Below are 20045 nucleotides of genomic sequence, written 5' to 3'. Positions count from 1 at the left end.
ATAGTGGTTCCAACAATGTTGTATGGTTGCGAGGCGTGGGCTATGGATAGAGTTGTGCGCAGGAGGATGGATGTGCTGGAAATGAGATGTTTGAGGACAATGTGTGGTGTGAGGTGGTTTGATCGAGTGAGTAACGTAAGGGTAAGAGAGATGTGTGGAAATAAAAAGAGCGTGGTTGAGAGAGCAGAAGAGGGTGTTTTGAAGTGGTTTGGGCACATGGAGAGGATGAGTGAGGAAAGATTGACCAAGAGGATATATGTGTCGGAGGTGGAGGGAACGAGGAGAAGAGGGAGACCAAATTGGAGGTGGAAAGATGGAGTGAAAAAGATTTTGTGTGATCGGGGCCTGAACATGCAGGAGGGTGAAAGGAGAGCAAGGAATAGAGTGAATTGGAGCGATGTGGTATACCGGGGTTGACGTGCTGTCAGTGGATTGAATCAAGGCAGGTGAAGCGTCTGGGGTAAACCATGGAAAGCTGTGTAGGTATGTATATTTGCGTGTGTGGACGTATGTATATACATGTGTATGGGGGGGGTTGGGCCATTTCTTTCGTCTGTTTCCTTGCGCTACCTCGCAAACGCGGGAGACAGCGACAAAGTATAATAAATATAAATAATATATATATATATATATATATATATATATATATATATATATATTTTTTTTTTTTTTTTTTTTTTTTTTTTTATACTTTGTCGCTGTCTCCCGCGTTTGCGAGGTAGCGCAAGGAAACAGACGAAAGAAAATGGCCCAACCCCCCCCCCCCATACACATGGGGAAGAGCAGTGTGGTTTCAGAAGTGGTAGAGGATGTGTGGATCAGGTGTTTGCTTTGAAGAATGTATGTGAGAAATACTTAGAAAAGCAAATGGATTTGTATGTAGCATTTATGGATCTGGAGAAGGCATATGATAGAGTTGATAGAGATGCTCTGTGGAAGGTATTAAGAATATATGGTGTGGGAGGCAAGTTGTTAGAAGCAGTGAAAAGTTTTTATCGAGGATGTAAGGCATGTGTACGTGTAGGAAGAGAGGAAAGTGATTGGTTCTCAGTGAATGTAGGTTTGCGGCAGGGGTGTGTGATGTCTCCATGGTTGTTTAATTTGTTTATGGATGGGGTTGTAAGGGAGGTAAATGCAAGAGTCCTGGAAAGAGGGGCAAGTATGAAGTCTGTTGGGGATGAGAGAGCTTGGGAAGTGAGTCAGTTGTTGTTCGCTGATGATACAGCGCTGGTGGCTGATTCATGTGAGAAACTGCAGAAGCTGGTGACTGAGTTTGGTAACGTGTGTGGAAGAAGAAAGTTAAGAGTAAATGTGAATAAGAGCAAGGTTATTAGGTACAGTAGGGGTGAGGGTCAAGTCAATTGGGAGGTGAGTTTGAATGGAGAAAAACTGGAGGAAGTGAAGTGTTTTAGATATCTGGGAGTGGATCTGTCAGCGGATGGAACCATGGAAGCGGAAGTGGATCATAGGGTGGGGGAGGGGGCGAAAATTTTGGGAGCCTTGAAAAATATGTGGAAGTTGAGAACATTATCTCGGATATATATATATATATATATATATATATATATATATATATATATATATATATATATATATATATATCTTCTGTTTCTCCTTTTAGAAAGTTAAAATACAAGGAGGGGAGAGTTTCTAGTCCCCCGCTCCCGTCCCCTTTAGTCACTTTCTACGACACGTGAGGAATGCGTGGGAAGTATTCTTTCTCCCCTATCCCCGGGGATAGTTCCCCTAGGGAACTACTATTCCATCAAACATACCCATTTTTGTTCTCCAAGATAATGTTTTCTCCTTCCACACATTCTTCATCGCTCCCAGAACCTTTGCCCCCTCCCCCACTCTCTGACTCACTTCCACTTCCATGGTTCCATCCACTGCTAAGTCTTCTCCCAGATATCTAAAACACTTCACTTCCTCCCATTTCTCTCCATTCAAACTTACATCCAAATTAACTTGTCCCTCAACCCTACTGAACCTAATAACCTTGCTCTTATTCACATTTACTCTCAACTTTCTCCTTTCACACACTTTTCCAAAGTCAGTCACCAACCTCTGCAGTTTCTCACCCAAATCAGCCTCTAGAGCTGTATTATAGGCAAACAATAGCTGATTCGTTTCCCAGTCCTTTTCATCCACAACAGACTGCATACTCGCCCCTCTCTCCAAAACTCTTGCATTTACCTCCATAACCACCCCATCCATAAGCAAATCAAACATCCATGGGGACATCACATACCCCTGCCGCAAACTGACATTCACTGGGAACTAATCACTCTCCTCTCTTCCTACTTGTACACATGCCTTACATCCTTGGTAAAAACTTTTCACTTCTTCTAGCATCTTACCTCCCACACTATATACTCTTAAAACCTTCCACAAAGTGTGTGTATCATCCCTGTCATATGCCTTCTCCAGATCTATAGATGGTAAATACAAATCCATATGATGGTTCTTTCTTCATTTGTTTCCTGGCATTACCTTACTAATGTGGGAAACGCAATCAAGTACAATAATAATGATATATATTTCATAATTGATCGCTGTTACCCATTTTGGTGAAGTAGCACCAGGAACAGACAAAAGGAAGGACACATCTACTCATGTCCATTCTCATGCTATGTAATGTACTGAAACCACTGCTCCCTGTCTACAGCCAGGCCCCACATACCTTCCATTTGTATATATATATATATGGGTCTTTCTTCGTGTGTTTCCTGGTGCTACCTCACTAACACAGAAAACGGAGATCAAGTATAATAATGAGTGGATGCTTCACATAGCCTGTTTCAGTCCTTTACTAGCACATTGATCTAGCATACCATATCATTCCAGTTCACTCTATCCTGTACACACCTTTCTCCCTCCTGCATATTTAGGCCCCAGTTGTTCAAAAATCTTTTTTACTTCATCCTTCCATCTTGATTTGATTTTCTCATTCTCCTTGTTCCTTCCACTTTTGCTTTATTTATCCTTTTTGTCAACCTTTCATCTCATTCTTTCCATATGTCCGAACCATTTCAGCACAGTCTCTCCTGCTCTCTCAAACACACATCTCTCTTATCCAGTCATTACTTACTTGATCAAACCATCTCACACCACATATTCTCATATGTTTCATTTCCAACACATTCACCCACCTCCTCACAGCCTTATCTGTAGTCCATGCCTCACATCGAAAAAATATTGTTGGGACTAATATTCCCTCAAACAAACCAATTTTTCTCACCTAGATAATGTTCTCTCTTTCCACTTATTCTTTAGTGGTTCTAGAAATTTGCCCCTCTCCCACCATTATGACTCACTTCAGCTTCCATGGTTTTCTTACTGTGACCACTCCTAGATAACTAACACAACTAACTTGTCCATCATCCCTGCTGAACCTAATAACATTGCTTTTATTCACATTCACTCTCAGCTTTCTCCTTTCACATAATCATCCCAACTCATCACCATCTGCAGTTTCTCACTTAGATCTGCTACCCATTGCTGTATCATCAGCAAACAAAAGGTGACTCACTGCCCAGGCCCTCTCATCACCACAGACTGGATAGTTGCCCCTTTCTCCAAAACTCTTACATTTTACTCTCTCACCACCCCTTCCTTGAATGAGTTGAACAGCTATTGTGAAAGCACACACCCCTGCCACAGACCAACCTTCACTTGGAACCATTCACTCTCCTCTCTTTCTACTCATGCACAGTCCTCACACCTTTGGTGTAAACTTCTCACTGCTTCCAGCAGCTTACCTCGTACACCATATATTCTTAAGACCTTCCAGCATCTCTATCAGCCCTATCATATGCCTTCTCCAGATTTGTAAATATTTTTTTTTTTTTATTATACTTTGTCGCTGTCTCCCGCGTTTGCGAGGTAGCGCAAGGAAACAGACGAAAGAAATGGCCCAACCCCCCCCCATACACATGTATATACATACGTCCACACACGCAAATATACATACCTACACAGCTTTCCATGGTTTACCCCAGACGCTTCACATGCCCTGCTTCAATCCACTGACAGCACGTCAACCCCGGTATACCACATCGCTCCAATTCACTCTATTCCTTGCCCTCCTTTCACCCTCCTGCATGTTCAGGCCCCGATCACACAAAATCTTTTTCACTCCATCTTTCCACCTCCAATTTGGTCTCCCTCTTCTCCTTGTTCCCTCCACCTCTGACACATATATCCTCTTGGTCAATCTTTCCTCTCTCATCCTCTCCATGTGCCCAAACCACTTCAAAACACCCTCTTCTGCTCTCTCAACCACGCTCTTTTTATTTCCACACATCTCTCTTACCCTTACGTTACTCACTCGATCAAACCACCTCACACCACACATTGTCCTCAAACATCTCATTTCCAGCACATCCATCCTCCTGCGCACAACTCTATCCATAGCCCACGCCTCGCAACCATACAACATTGTTGGAACCACTATTCCTTCAAACATACCCATTTTTGCTTTCCGAGATAATGTTCTCGACTTCCACACATTCTTCAAGGCCCCCAGGATTTTCGCCCCCTCCCCCACCCTATGATCCACTTCCGCTTCCATGGTTCCATCCGCTGCCAGATCCACTCCCAGATATCTAAAACACTTCACTTCCTCCAGTTTTTCTCCATTCAAACTCACCTCCCAATTGACTTGACCCTCAACCCTACTGTACCTAATAACCTTGCTCTTATTCACATTTACTCTTAACTTTCTTCTTCCACACACTTTTCCAAACTCAGTCACCAGCTTCTGCAGTTTCTCACATGAATCAGCCACCAGCACTGTATCATCACCGAACAACAACTGACTCACTTCCCAAGCTCTCTCATCCTTAACAGACTTCATACTTGCCCCTCTTTCCAAAACTCTTGCATTTACCTCCCTAACAACCCCATCCATAAACAAATTAAACAACCATGGAGACATCACACACCCCTGCCGCAAACCTACATTCACTGAGAACCAATCACTTTCCTCTCTTCCTACACGTACACATGCCTTACATCCTCGATAAAAACTTTTCACTGCTTCTAACAACTTTCCTCCCACACCATATATTCTTAATACCTTCCACAGAGCATCTCTATCAACTCTATCATATGCCTTCTCCAGATCCATAAATGCTACATATAAATCCATTTGCTTTTCTAAGTATTTCTCACATACATTCTTCAAAGCAAACACCTGATCCACACATCCTCTACCACTTCTGAAACCACACTGCTCTTCCCCAATCTGATGCTCTGTACATGCCTTCACCCTCTCAATCAATACCCTCCCATATAATTTACCAGGAATACTCAACAAACTTATACCTCTGTAATTTGAGCACTCACTCTTATCCCCTTTGCCTTTGTAGATTTGTAAATACCACATACTAATCCATATATGTATATATAAAATGTGCCTCAAAAAGACTGAATGGAACTAAAAGGAAAAACTGCAATGTAGAGGCAGACAAACTCCAGAAAAATGAAAAATGGGTGCACTGAGACCTAACATCAGCTTCAAATTTCTAAATTGGCTTGATGATGATTGGAAAGCATTCTTTAAGACGTGCAGCACCAGAGTAACCAGAGGCCATAACAAAAAGCTGGGTAAAAAGCTTGTTAGTTAAGAAGTACTGGTTCAGTGTTATGGTGGTGGATGGTTGGAATATACCAATGAGATAGTGACTGCTGGCAGTAGACCAAGGTTTAAGAGGCTACTTGACAACATAGAAAATTCAGGATTCTCTCTCTCTCTCTCTCTCTGCTGTATAATAGATAATTGAGTAATCACAGCCTAACAGAAAACCGATCTGGGTTTTTGCCCAAGGTTGAAAATGATGTGATGAAGCTGAGTTGATCCATTTTTCCCCCCCTGTTATTCTCACCTTATTAGGAAATATAGTTTTTCTAACTTCATTACAAATGTTGAGAATAGTGTTGCAATATGTTGTCAGAATTGAAACTACTGAAGTTGTTTTATGTTATATCATTAATTCGATTACATTCATGCTTTTTTTTTTCATAACTAGTCATTGAAAAGGAATTGCTTAAGGTGTGTTTTCTTGGTTTCAGAGAAGAATGGCTAGAAGTATACGAAGATACATTTTCCAACGACATTGTGCGCTGGAAAAATGCCAGGGACACTATGACTGTATGGCAGGCAAGGTAAGCATAACTAAAAAAATTCATGGTGGTGTGTGAAGTGAGAGGGTCAGGGAGAATGGTTTGGTTAGAGAGAGGAGGTGGTGAAAGCTTGCAGAAGATGAAATCCAGCACAGGTTGCAGGTTTGGATGGTATTGAAGTGGAATTCTTAAGAAAGGAGGTGACTGTGTTGTTGATTGGTTGCTAAGGATAGTCACTGTATGTAAAGATCTTAATGAAGTGCCTGAGGATTGGCAGAAAGCATGTATAGTGCCATTGTACAAAGGCAAAGGGGATAAAGGTGTGTTCAAACTAAAGAGGCTTAAGTATTCCTGGAAAATTGTATGGGAAGGTATTGATTGAGAGGATGAAGACTTGTACAGAGTATCAGATTGGGGAAGGGCAGTGTGGTTTCAGAAGTGGTAGTGGATGTGTGGATCAGGTGTTTTCCTTGAAGAATGTGTGAAATACTTAGAAAAACAGATGGATTTTTATGTAGCATTTATGGATCTAGAGAAGGCACATAATAGGGTTGATAGAGATGCTTTGTGGAAGGTCTTAAGGTATATGGTGTGGGAGGTAAGCTGATAGCAGCAGTGAAAAGTTTTTATCAAGGATGTAAAGCATGTGTATGAATAGGGAGGAGAGTGATTGGTTCTCAATGAAGGTCGGTCTGTGGCAGGGTTGTGTGTGATGTCCCCATGGCTGTTAAATATGTTTATGGATGGGGTGGTTAGGGAAGTAAGTGTGAGAGTTTTGGAGAGAGTGGGGGAGTATGCTGTCTGTTGAAGATGAGAGGGCCTGGGAAGTGAATCAGTTGTTGTTTACCGATGATACGGCTCTGGTGATTCGAGTGAGAAACTGCAGAAGTTGGTGACTGAGTTAGGAAAAGTGTGTGAAAGGAGAAAGTTGAGAGTAAAATGTATATAGGAGCAACGTTATTAGGTTCTGCAGGGTTGAGGGACATGTTAGCTGGGATGTAAGTATGAATAGAGAAAAATTGGAGGAAGTGAAGTGTTTTGAATATCTGGGAGTGGACCTATCAGTAAATGGAACTATGGAAGTGGAAGTGAGTCATAGGGTGGGGGAGGGGCAAAGGTTCTGGGAGCAATGAAGAATGTTTGGAAATAGAGAACATTATCTCGAAGAGCAGAAATGGGTACGTTCGAAGGAATAGTGGTTCCAACAATATTATATGGTTGCGAGGCATGGGCTTTAGATGGGGTTATGTGGGGGAGGGTGGATGTGTTGGACATGAAACGTTTGAGGACAATATGTGGTGTGAGGTGGTTGATCAAGTAAGTAATGAAAGGGTAAGATAGATGTGTGGTAATAAAGATAGTGTGGTTGAGAGAGCAGAAGAGGGTGTGTAGAAATGGTTTGGACATATTGAGAGAATGAGTGAGAAAAGATTGACAAAGAGGATATATGTGTCAGAGGTGGAGGGAACAAGGAGAAGCAGGAGTCCATATCGAAGGTGGAAGGACGGAGTGAAAAAGATTTTGAGTAATCAGGGCCTGAACATGCAGGAGGGTGAGAGGCGTGTAAGGAATAGAGTGCATTGGAATGATGTGGTATACCGGGGTCGACGTGCTGTCAGTGGACTGAATCAGGGCATGTGAAATGTCTGGGGTAAACTATGGAAAGGTCTGTGGGGCCTGAATGTGGTTAGGGGGCTGTGATTTCAGTGCATTACATGTGACATTTAGAGATTGAATGTGGACAAATGAGGCCTTTTTTTTATTTTTCTATTTTTTTATTTTTTTTGGTACTACCTTGTTGAAGTTGGGGGGGTAGCAAGGCTGTTTCCTCTTGGGTAGGATGTCACCAGGAATGGGTAAGGGCAAGCAAGTATGAATATGTACAGGTGTGTACATGTATATATATATATATATATATTTTTTTTTTTTTTTTTTTTTTATACTTTGTCGCTGTCTCCCGCGTCTGCGAGGTAGCGCAAGGAAACAGACGAAAGAAATGGCCCAACCCCCCCCCATACACATGTACATACACGTGTCCACACACGTGTATACATACCGACACAGCTTTCCATGGTCCACCCCAGACGCCTCACATGCCTTGATTCACTCCACTGACAGCACGTCAACCCCTGTATACCACATCGCTCCAATTCACTCTATTCCTTGCCCTCCTTACACCCTCCTGCATGTTCAGGCCCCGATCACACAAAATCTTTTTCACTCCATCTTTCCACCTCCAATTTGGTCTCCCTCTTCTCCTCGTTCCCTCCACCTCCGACACATATATCCTCTTGGTCAATCTTTCCTCACTCATTCTCTCCATGTGCCCAAACCATTTCAAAACACCCTCTTCTGCTCTCTCAACCACGCTCTTTTTATTTCCACACATCTCTCTTACCCTTACGTTACTCACTCGATCAAACCACCTCACACCACACATTGTCCTCAAACATCTCATTTCCAGCACATCCATCCTCCTGCGCACAACTCTATCCATAGCCCACGCCTCGCAACCATACAACATTGTTGGAACCACTATTCCTTCAAACATACCCATTTTTGCTTTCCGAGATAATGTTCTCGACTTCCACACATTTTTCAAGGCTCCCAAAATTTTCGCCCCCTCCCCCACCCTATGATCCACTTCCGCTTCCATGGTTCCATCCGCTGACAGATCCACTCCCAGATATCTAAAACACTTCACTTCCTCCAGTTTTTCTCCATTCAAACTTACCTCCCAATTGACTTGACCCTCAACCCTACTGTACCTAATAACCTTGCTCTTATTCACATTTACTCTTAACTTTCTTCTTCCACACACTTTACCAAACTCAGTCACCAGCTTCTGCAGTTTCTCACATGAATCAGCCACCAGCGCTGTATCATCAGCGAACAACAACTGACTCACTTCCCAGGCTCTCTCATCCCCAACAGACTTCATACTTGCCCCTCTTTCCAGGACTCTTGCATTTACCTCCCTAACAACCCCATCCATAAACAAATTAAACAACCATGGAGACATCACACACCCCTGCCGCAAACCTACATTCACTGAGAACCAATCACTTTCCTCTCTTCCTACACGTACACATGCCTTACATCCTCGATAAAAACTTTTCACTGCTTCTGACAACTTGCCTCCCACACCATATATTCTTAATACCTTCCACAGAGCATCTCTATCAACTCTATCATATGCCTTCTCCAGATCCATAAATGCTACATACAAATCCATTTGCTTTTCTAAGTATTTCTCACATACATTCTTCAAAGCAAACACCCGATCCACACATCCTCTACCACTTCTGAAACCGCACTGCTCTTCCCCAATCTGATGCTCTGTACATGCCTTCACCCTCTCAATCAATACCCTCCCATATAATTTACCAGGAATACTCAACAAACTTATACCTCTGTAATTTGAGCACTCACTCTTATCCCCTTTGCCTTTGTACAATGGCACTATGCACGCATTCCGCCAATCCTCAGGCACCTCACCATGAGTCATACATACATTAAATAACCTTACCAACCAGTCAACAATACAGTCACCCCCTTTTTTAATAAATTCCACTGCAATACCATCCAAACCTGCTGCCTTGCCGGCTTTCATCTTCCGCAAAGCTTTTACTACCTCTTCTCTGTTTACCAAATCATTTTCCCTAACCCTCTCACTTTGCACACCACCTCGACCAAAACACCCTATATCTGCCACTCTGTCATCAGACACATTCAACAAACCTTCAAAATACTCATTCCATCTCCTTCTCACATCACCACTACTTGTTATCACCTCCCCATTTACGCCCTTCACTGAAGTTCCCATTTGCTCCCTTGTCTTACGCACCCTATTTACCTCCTTCCAGAACATCTTTTTATTCTCCCTAAAATTTACTGATAGTCTCTCACCCCAACTCTCATTTGCCCTTTTTTTCACCTCTTGCACCTTTCTCTTGACCTCCTGTCTCTTTCTTTTATACTTCTCCCACTCAATTGCATTTTTTCCCTGCAAAAATCTTCCAAATGCCTCTCTCTTCTCTTTCACTAATACTCTTACTTCTTCATCCCACCACTCACTACCCTTTCTAAACAGCCCACCTCCCACTCTTCTCATGCCACAAGCATCTTTTGCGCAATCCATCACTGATTCCCTAAATACATCCCATTCCTCCCCCACTCCCCTTACTTCCATTGTTCTCACCTTTTTCCATTCTGTACACAGTCTCTCCTGGTACTTCCCCACACAGGTCTCCTTCCCAAGCTCACTTACTCTCACCACCTTCTTCACCCCAACATTCACTCCTCTTTTCTGAAAACCCATACTAATCTTCACCTTAGCCTCCACAAGATAATGATCAGACATCCCTCCAGTTGCACCTCTCAGCACATTAACATCCAAAAGTCTCTCTTTCGCACGCCTGTCAATTAACACGTAATCCAATAACGCTCTCTGGCCATCTCTCCTACTTACATAAGTATACTTATGTATATCTCGCTTTTTAAACCAGGTATTCCCAATCATCAGTCCTTTTTCAGCACATAAATCTACAAGCTCTTCACCATTTCCATTTACAACACTGAACACCCCATGCATACCAATTATTCCCTCAACTGCCACATTACTCACCTTTGCATTCAAATCACCCATCACTATAACCCGGTCTCGTGCATCAAAACCGCTAACACACTCATTCAGCTGCTCCCAAAACACTTGCCTCTCATGATCTTTCTTCTCATGCCCAGGTGCATATGCACCAATAATCACCCACCTCTCTCCATCAACTTTCAATTTTACCCATATTAATCGAGAATTTACTTTCTTACATTCTATCACATACTCCCACAACTCCTGTTTAAGGAGTATTGCTACTCCTTCCCTTGCTCTTGTCCTCTCACTAACCCCTGACTTCACTCCCCAGACATTTCCAAACCACTCTTCCCCTTTACCCTTGAGCTTCGTTTCACTCAGAGCCAAAACATCCAGGTTCCTTTCCTCAAACATACTACCATATATATATGTCTGTATATATATATATACTTTTTTAAAGGGGAAGTAAATGTTTATAGTTGTGTGACTGGAGTGATAGTTTTCATACATGGTGCTTTGACAAGAAAATAGTGAAATTGAAAAAATGTAGCTTAGACATTGAAGCTTATTGATACAGTGGTTAAATTGATGAGAACTACTATTGACGTTTGTGTAAATAAATTAAACATTTCCTTTTTTCCATAGCCAGAGGTTGAACCATTATGTGACATTCATTTTTTCATTTCATTTCAAGCTAGAAGTTTCAGTTTTCTAAATTGTTTCTTACATTTTTCACATGTATATATATGTATGTGTGTGTGTGTGTGTATGTGTGCGTGTGTGTGTGTATGTGTGTGTATGTGTATATATATATATGTATATTATCCCTGGGGATAGGGGTGAAAGAATACTTCCCACGCATTCCTCGCGTGTCGTAGAAAGCGACTAGAGGGGACGGGAGCGGGGGGCCAAAAATCCTCCCCTCCTTGTATTTTTTTTTAACTGTCTAAAATGGGAAACAGAAGAAGGAGTCACGCGGGGAGTGCTCATCCTCCTCGAAGGCTCAGATTGGGGTGCCTAAATGTGTGTGGATGTAACCAAGATGTGAAAAAAGGAGAGATAGGTAGTATGTTTGAGGAAAGGAACCTGGATGTTTTGGCTCTGAGTGAAACGAAGCTCAAGGGTAAAGGGGAAGAGTGGTTTGGGAATATCTTGGGAGTAAAGTCAGGGGTTAGTGAGAGGACAAGAGGAAGGGAAGGAGTAGCAGTACTCCTGAAACAGGAGTTGTGGAAGTATGTGATAGAATGTAAGAGAGTAAATTCTCGATTGATATGGGTAAAACTGAAAGTTGATGGAGAGAGATGGGTGATTATTGGTGTATATGCACCTGGGCATGAGAAGAAAGATCATGAGAGGCAAGTGTTTTGGGAGCAGCTGAATGAGTGTGTTAGTGGTTTTGATGCACGAGACTGGGTTATAGTGTTGGGTGATTTGAATGCAAAGGTGAGTAATGTGGCAGTTGAGGGAATAATTGGTATACATGGGGTGTTCAGTGTTGTAAATGGAAATGGTGAAGAGCTTGTAGATTTATGTGCTGAAAAAGGACTGATGATTGGGAATACCTGGTTTAAAAAGCAAGATATACATAAGTATACTTATGTAAGTAGGAGAGATGGCCAGAGAGCGTTATTGGATTACGTGTTAATTGACAGGCGCGCGAAAGAGAGACTTTTGGATGTTAATGTGCTGAGAGGTGCAACTGGAGGGATGTCCGATCATTATCTTGTGGAGGCTAAGGCGAAGATTTGTATGGGTTTCCAGAAAAGAAGAGTGAATGTTGGGGTGAAGAGGGTGGTGAGAGTAAGTGAGCTTGGGAAGGAGACTTGTGTGAGGAAGTACCAGGAGAGACTGAGTACAGAATGGAAAAAGGTGAGAACAATGGAAGTAAGGGGAGTGGGGGAGGAATGGGATGTATTTAGGGAATCAGTGATGGATTGCGCAAAAGATGCTTGTGGCATTAGAAGAGTGGGAGGTGGGTTGATTAGAAAGGGTAGTGAGTGGTGGGATGAAGAAGTAAGAGTATTAGTGAAAGAGAAGAGAGAGGCATTTGGACGATTTTTGCAGGGAAAAAATGAAATTGAGTGGGAGACGTATAAAAGAAAGAGACAGGAGGTCAAGAGAAAGGTGCAAGAGGTGAAAAAAAGGGCAAATGAGAGTTGGGGTGAGAGAGTATCATTAAATTTTAGGGAGAATAAAAAGATGTTCTGGAAGGAGGTAAATAAAGTGCGTAAGACAAGGGAGCAAATGGAAACTTCAGTGAAGGGCGCAAATGGGGAGGTGATAACAAGTAGTGGTGGTGTGAGAAGGAGATGGAGTGAGTATTTTGAAGGTTTGTTGAATGTGTTTGATGATAGAGTGGCAGATATAGGGTGTTTTGGTCGAGGTGGTGTGCAAAGTGCGAGGGTTAGGGAAAATGATTTGGTAAACAGAGAAGAGGTAGTAAAAGCTTTGCGGAAGATGAAAGCCGGCAAGGCAGCAGGTTTGGATGGTATTGCAGTGGAATTTATTAAAAAAGGGGGTGACTGTATTGTTGACTGGTTGGTAAGGTTATTTAATGTATGTATGACTCATGGTGAGGTGCCTGAGGATTAGCGGAATGCATGCATAGTGCCATTGTACAAAGGCAAAGGGGATAAGAGTGAGTGCTCAAATTACAGAGGTATAAGTTTGTTGAGTATTCCTGGCAAATTGTATGGGAGGGTATTGATTGAGAGGGTGAAGGCATGTACAGAGCATCAGATTGGGGAAGAGCAGTGTGGTTTCAGAAGTGGTAGAGGATGTGTGTATCAGGTGTTTGCTTTGAAGAATGTATGTGAGAAATACTTAGAAAAGCAAATGGATTTGTATGTAGCATTTATGGATCTGGAGAAGGCATATGATAGAGTTGATAGAGATGCTCTGTGGAAGGTATTAAGAATATATGGTGTGGGAGGCAAGTTGTTAGAAGCAGTGAAAAGTTTTTATCGAGGATGTAAGGCATGTGTACGTGTAGGAAGAGAGGAAAGTGATTGGTTCTCATTGAATGTAGGTTTGCGGCAGGGGTGTGTGATGTCTCCATGGTTGTTTAATTTGTTTATGGATGGGGTTGTAAGGGAGGTGAATGCAAGAGTTTTGGAAAGAGGGGCAAGGATGAAGTCTGTTGGGGATGAGAGAGCTTGGGAAGTGAGTCAGTTGTTGTTCGCTGATGATACAGCGCTGGTGGCTGATTCATGTGAGAAACTGCAGAAGCTGGTGACTGAGTTTGGTAAAGTGTGTGAAAGAAGAAAGTTAAGAGTAAATGTGAATAAGAGCAAGGTTATTAGGTACAGTAGGGTTGAGGGTCAAATCAATTGGGAGGTGAGTTTGAATGGAGAAAAACTGGAGGAAGTGAAGTGTTTTAGATATCTGGGAGTGGATCTGGCAGCGGATGGAAACATGGAAGCGGAAGTGGATCATAGGGTTGGGGAGGGGGCGAAAATTCTGGGAGCCTTGAAGAATGTGTGGAAGTCTAGAACATTATCTCGGAAAGCAAAAATGGGTATGTTTGAAGGAATAGTGGTTCCAACAATGTTGTATGGTTGCGAGGCGTGGGCTATGGATAGAGTTGTGCGCAGGAGGATGGATGTGCTGGAAATGAGATGTTTGAGGACAATGTGTGGTGTGAGGTGGTTTGATCGAGTAAGTAACGTAAGGGTAAGAGAGATGTGTTGAAATAAAAAGAGCGTGGTTGAGAGAGCAGAAGAGGGTGTTTTGAAATGGTTTGGTCACATGGAGAGAATGAGTGAGGAAAGATTGACCAAGAGGATATATGTGTCGGAGGTGGAGGGAACGAGGAGAAGAGGGAGACCAAATTGGAGGTGGAAAGATGGAGTGAAAAAGATTTTGTGTGATCGGGGCCTGAACATGCAGGAGGGTGAAAGGAGGGCAAGGAATAGAGTGAATTGGATCGATGTGGTATACCGGGGTTGACGTGCTGTCAGTGGATTGAATCAAGGCATGTGAAGCGTCTGGGGTAAACCATGGAAAGCTGTGTAGGTATGTATATTTGCGTGTGTGGACTTATGTATATACATGTGTATGGGGGTGGGTTGGGCCATTTCTTTCGTCTGTTTCCTTGCGCTACCTCGCAAACGCGAGAGACAGCAAAAAAAAAAAAAAAAAAAAAAAGTCTGTATATGTATATATGATTTTATGTATGTGTATGTATATGTACATGTATGGGCAATTATGTACATATATTTGTGTATGATTGGATGGACTGTTCTTCATCTGTTTCCGGGCTCTACCTCACTGATGCAGGAAATGGCAATCAAGTAAATAAATGAGATAAATTTATGTGTGTATAGGAGTGAATGTGTCTTTCTTTGTCTGTTTCTTGGTGCTACCTGGTAAACGATGATCAGTTATGAAAGAAAAGATACACCTCTCCCGTCTGCACTGTAGGGAGTATTTCTGCAGTGGTTTATGTTATTCCCAATAAATTACTTTCTTTGCTGCATTAATATAGGCTGTGAAAGATATCTTTCTAATATCTTTCTAATTCCACAGTTTCACCTGCCTTGTAGGGTGATGTTAGAACTCAAGAATATTCAATTCATGAAAGAATTAGTGCCTTGAACAATATTATTATTGGTTTTTTTTCCTTCGTCTTGAAGTTCCTTAGAATATTTGTTGTGTTCACTGAACATGAGCTTATTAGACATTAATACTCTAAGGTCTTTCACATTATTCATCAGGTTTATCATAGTGTCTGTGTTTGTCTGATATTCTGTGTTGTTTTTCTTTACTTCATTTTCCCCATACTGGAGGAGTTAAAATTTATCTTCATTGAAAAAATGGTGTTCTTGGTTACCCAGTTTAAGACTGTTTATCTCACTTTGTAGCCCTTTGGCATCATCTATTGATGTGATTTTGATACTTATTGTTGTATCATCTGCAAATGATGATTTGGAATGAGGGGACTGAGCTTTTTAGTGTGAAAGAGCTTGAGATACTACTATGTGTTGTGATGTATGAATTGAAAAGTTGCAAATCCATTTTCCAATTTTTCCGCTTATTCCCATCTTTCACGTTTTAGGTGCTAGGACACCATGGTCACATTTGCAAAGTCTTTGTTAATCACATCAGCATTTTCTTTGTTATGCAGAGCTTCAACATCTTCCTGCACTGAAACCTTGTTTTCTTGGGTTATGTGGTTTGTTCACTTCCATGAATTAAGTCATCTTGCCTTTTAGGACTCTTTCGAAGATTTTAATGATGTGTGATGTTCATGCTGTCGGTTTATAGTTTTTTTTTGAATGCTTTGCTTTGTTATTTGTAGTGTGGTGCAATGTGGGTCAGTTTCAGACTCTTGGGAATTATGCCAGAAACTGACTTTTTCTCTAGAGGATATATAGTGCATGTACTTGAGGTGTCTAACATTTCTTTATGAAAATTGAGTTCTATGAGTTGGGTCCATATACTGATGCTTTGCTTCCATTTTTATGGAATGGTGTAATGTGGGTCAGTTTCAGACTCTTGGGAATTATGCCAGAAACTAGACTTTTTTTCAAGTGGATATTTAGTGCATGTGCTAGAGTTGGCCTGCATTTCTTTGTGAAAACTGAGTTCCCTGAGTTGGGTCCATATGCTGTTAAGACATGGAAGTTGATTCGGCTGTTTTTAAGCCCTCACTGGATACATTTATACTCTCGAGATATGATGACAAGGTTTCTCAGGGCCTAAAGTTTACTATGCTGGGTGAATTGGTACCTATTTGCACCATGAGAGAATGTAGTATGTTCATTATAATGTTGTCCCATGTCCTTTACCTCATGGGTGGGACTTGAATCCAGGAATTTTTTATGAAAAGTCGATTTCTTTTTCATTTGGCCTGGACATCCTTTCAAACATTGATAGGATTATAATTCAGATTGGTGTATCATGTTCATATAAGGATAGTCATTTAGTGTATTCTTATTTTTGAAAGATTTGACAATAGCTCAGACTTTGAAGATTTATTCCTGAGAAATCTCTAGCATTTGTAGGCCTTCTGAAGCAAGAGCTGGCAAAATCGGCTTGATATGTCATGATTCTTAATGCATTTCACTTGTGTGTGATATTCATATAAGAAAGCATAACAGTACTGTCTGTAATTAGTAGAGCTATTGTGAGTACTCTGCAGAATTAAGTTTACAGTTATTTTGTAAAAATTAAATTCTCTGCTTTGGTTTTTCAGAGTATACAAATTACCTGCTGGCGTCGATGTAACTTTACCCTTACTTCAAGCCAAAGTTGTAGATGCTGACCCCACAGTTGCTAAATCTCTGAAATCCATCTTACTTGCATCTGCTCTCCAGAGGTAAGGCAGATACCTTTTTCCTTGTACTTATAACACTAATAGTAGTATTATTTCCTGCACTGGCAAGTAACTCCAGAACCAGAAGAAAAAAATGGCCTCATTCGGTCATATTCACTCTTTAACTGTCATGCAAGATACATGTAACAAACCACAGGATAACCTTTCCAAGGTTATCCGGAACTGCATCACATGCCCTGGTTCAATCCATTGATAGTGCATTTCCCCCTTTATACCACACTCCTCCAACTTGCTGTATCATGTTCATGCCTTATGCCCTTCTGAATTTTCAACTCCAGAGCACTCATGACCTTTTTCCACTCCATCTTACCACCATCTCCAGTATGCTCTCCCCCTTTCTCCTTGTCCCCTCCACTTCTGATACATATACTCCTTTGTCAGCCTGTCCTTGTTCATTCTTTCCATATGTCCAAACCATATCAGCACATTTGTCTCAGTTCTCAACCATACTCTTCTTATTACCATGTGTCTTCCTTACTATGTTATTTCTTAAGTGATTAACACTCCTCATGCCATGTATTTTCTTTGTACACTTAATTTCCAGAACTCTCACCCTCATATGCTGATTTACAGTAAATTATGGCTTCTCTTGCCACAGATTTGATGCACATAAGCTTTGTTTGGCATACTGGGAGAATAATTGAAACAAGGAGAGTGGGAAGGGAGTGTAAAGTGTTCAAGGTATCAATGCGTATGTATACAGATGAAGATTGTTGTATGCAGAAGGAGAGATGTATGAGAATAGATAGTATGTGGTGGGATGAGGAAGTTGAATTACTTCTGAATAAAGAATAGAGCTGTGTGTGGATGGTATTTGTTTGTGTGGATGTGAATGTTTAACAAGTCAGTGTCATGAACACCTCTTTCTAACTGTAGCTTGGTGATGCTTGCCAAAGCTCCTTAAAACATTATGATTATCAGAGATCAATAAACCTTCAAGCCTTGAGATCCCAGTTATAACTAAGAACATCTTATAAGAAAATCACCACACAGTACTAGCTTTGGTATCAGTTTACCCCAAAAGGGCTAAAGTAGGTTTCCTTGAATCCTTTCACTGGCTACATTCATAAACTCATAAAAAGCTTGTGAACTGAAAGATTTGATGGAAAAAAATTATCATCAAGGGTTGCACCAATTCTTTAAACCCCCTCAGGCTGAATTTACATCTGCAACCTTTCCCAAAGGAATATGTAATTATACATTTGTAGCTTTTTAAAGGTTTGATCCTTACACTGCAGCTATATTTTTTTCTGGTGATTCTTTTCTGTTCTTTGTGGCTGGGGTGTATAGACCTGTTTTTTCTTCTCTTTACTGAAGCTGGAGCATACATATTGATGTTTGTAGTCGCATCCTATACACTGTTTTGATATGCTGTCGCCTTAAGTATATACATGATGCCAAATGTGTTTGCAATTTGTGCTTTTGAAGCAGCATTCTACTTACAAGATGAAGAATTTTACTGATGAAAAACCTTAATAAGTAGTTATATTTGTTTGTGACAAAAATGCTTCCAAAAATATCACACATTTATATACTTATGCCTAAAAAGACTCTTGGAGTACCTCGTATGCCTGGTTGCAAAACAGAAGTTAATGTCTGTGTTGCTTACCATGGAAAGTGTTGTGGGTCCTGGATGTGGAAAGGGAGCTGTGGTTTCGATGCATTACACATGACAGCTAAAGACTGAATGTGAACGAATGTGGCCTTTGTTGTCTTTTCCTAGCGCTACCTCACACGTGCAAATGGGGAGGGGGGTGTCATTTCATGTGTGGCGAGGTGGCGACAGGAATGAATGAAGGCAGCAAGTATGAATATGTACATGTGTATATATGTATATGCCTGTGTATGTATATGTATGTATATGTTGAGATGTACATGTGCTTGTGTGGGCGTTTATGTATATACATGTGCATGTGGGTGGGTTGGGTCATTCTTTCGTCTGTTTCCTTGCACTACCTTGCTGACGCGGGAGACAGTGACTAAGTATGATAGATAGAAATCATTTTATTAAGAAAATTTTGTTTATAATTTTTATAGCAAACTTTTGGAGATAGTTTTGAGAATATCCCACACATATTGTATTTTGTATATTAGGATTGCTACCATGAAAGGGATTAGATAAGGCAAATGCCATTTGCCTCTTCTTGATAGAAAGTTAGGAACTACTTTATCCAAAATACCCAAGACAGAAAGATATTGGAATTAGAAAGAGACAAAGGTAGTAGTAAAGCAAAACATTGAAAGAAGATCTGTAGAAAGAATAATCTCAAAAAGGTTATTAAGGAATTAAAGAATTTATTGCAAACCTTTGGTTAGTGGCATTAATGAATATTGCCAAAGAGTAGAATAGTTTGTGGGTGAGAGACAGTTTTTTTTACATTTACACAGTTTTTGAGACTATATCACCAGTTGCTCTTTTTATTAAGTATATGTAAATTTTTCATCGCAGGTTTGTAAGCGCCATTGTGAAACTGCCACAGAAGAATTATTATTCGTCACAGTCACTGCATACTCTTGCTGCTGACATTGGACTACCCATGCATCTGGTTGATCTTCGGAATGAGATTATACATGGCAGTGGTGGATGGGAAGGTGGAGAGACAATTTATAAAGCCTTTGAGACTGCATATGAGTGGATCAAGGTATATGTAGTAGAAAGCATTTCTTTGCAGATCATGAAACCTCTCCAAGTATGCCATTTCCCAGTGTTTGCACATGGTAACACTGCTTCCTTAAATTCCTCCCCAACCTCACTCACTCCCATTGCTTCACGTACTCTCACCTTTTGTCATTCTACACTCAATTTCTCATGGTATTTCATCACATAAGTCACCTTTCTAAGTTCACTTGCTTTCATTTAAAGTCTTTTGTTTACTGCTGTTCTCAGAATATTGCTTATATGATTTTACATTTGAAGAAAGGAGAGATAGGTAGTATGTTTGAGGAAAGAAACCTGGTTGCTCTGGCTCTGAGTGAAATGAAGATCAAGGGTAA

At 41.1% G+C, this 20045-nt stretch overlaps 1 protein-coding gene across 2 annotated transcripts in view; it reads left to right on the top strand.

Moving 5' to 3' along the window:
* LOC139752029 (uncharacterized) overlaps positions 1-20045 on the top strand; it is a 200938-nt gene that overhangs the window by 79940 nt on the left and 100953 nt on the right. The window contains exons 2-4 of one of the 2 annotated variants that reach the window (XM_071667820.1): positions 6076-6168; positions 16911-17033; positions 19501-19693. In XM_071667820.1, coding sequence (XP_071523921.1) covers positions 6076-6168; positions 16911-17033; positions 19501-19693 — 409 coding nt within the window. The remainder of the gene's footprint in view (positions 1-6075; positions 6169-16910; positions 17034-19500; positions 19694-20045) is intronic. The other variant, XM_071667821.1, reaches the window with a different exon arrangement.

This window comes from Panulirus ornatus, chromosome 12 (assembly GCF_036320965.1).
Source record: "Panulirus ornatus isolate Po-2019 chromosome 12, ASM3632096v1, whole genome shotgun sequence".
NCBI classification, from domain to species: domain Eukaryota; kingdom Metazoa; phylum Arthropoda; class Malacostraca; order Decapoda; family Palinuridae; genus Panulirus; species Panulirus ornatus.
The sequence above is the reverse complement of the archived record's forward strand: the minus strand, read 5'-3'. Positions and strand labels throughout refer to the sequence as shown.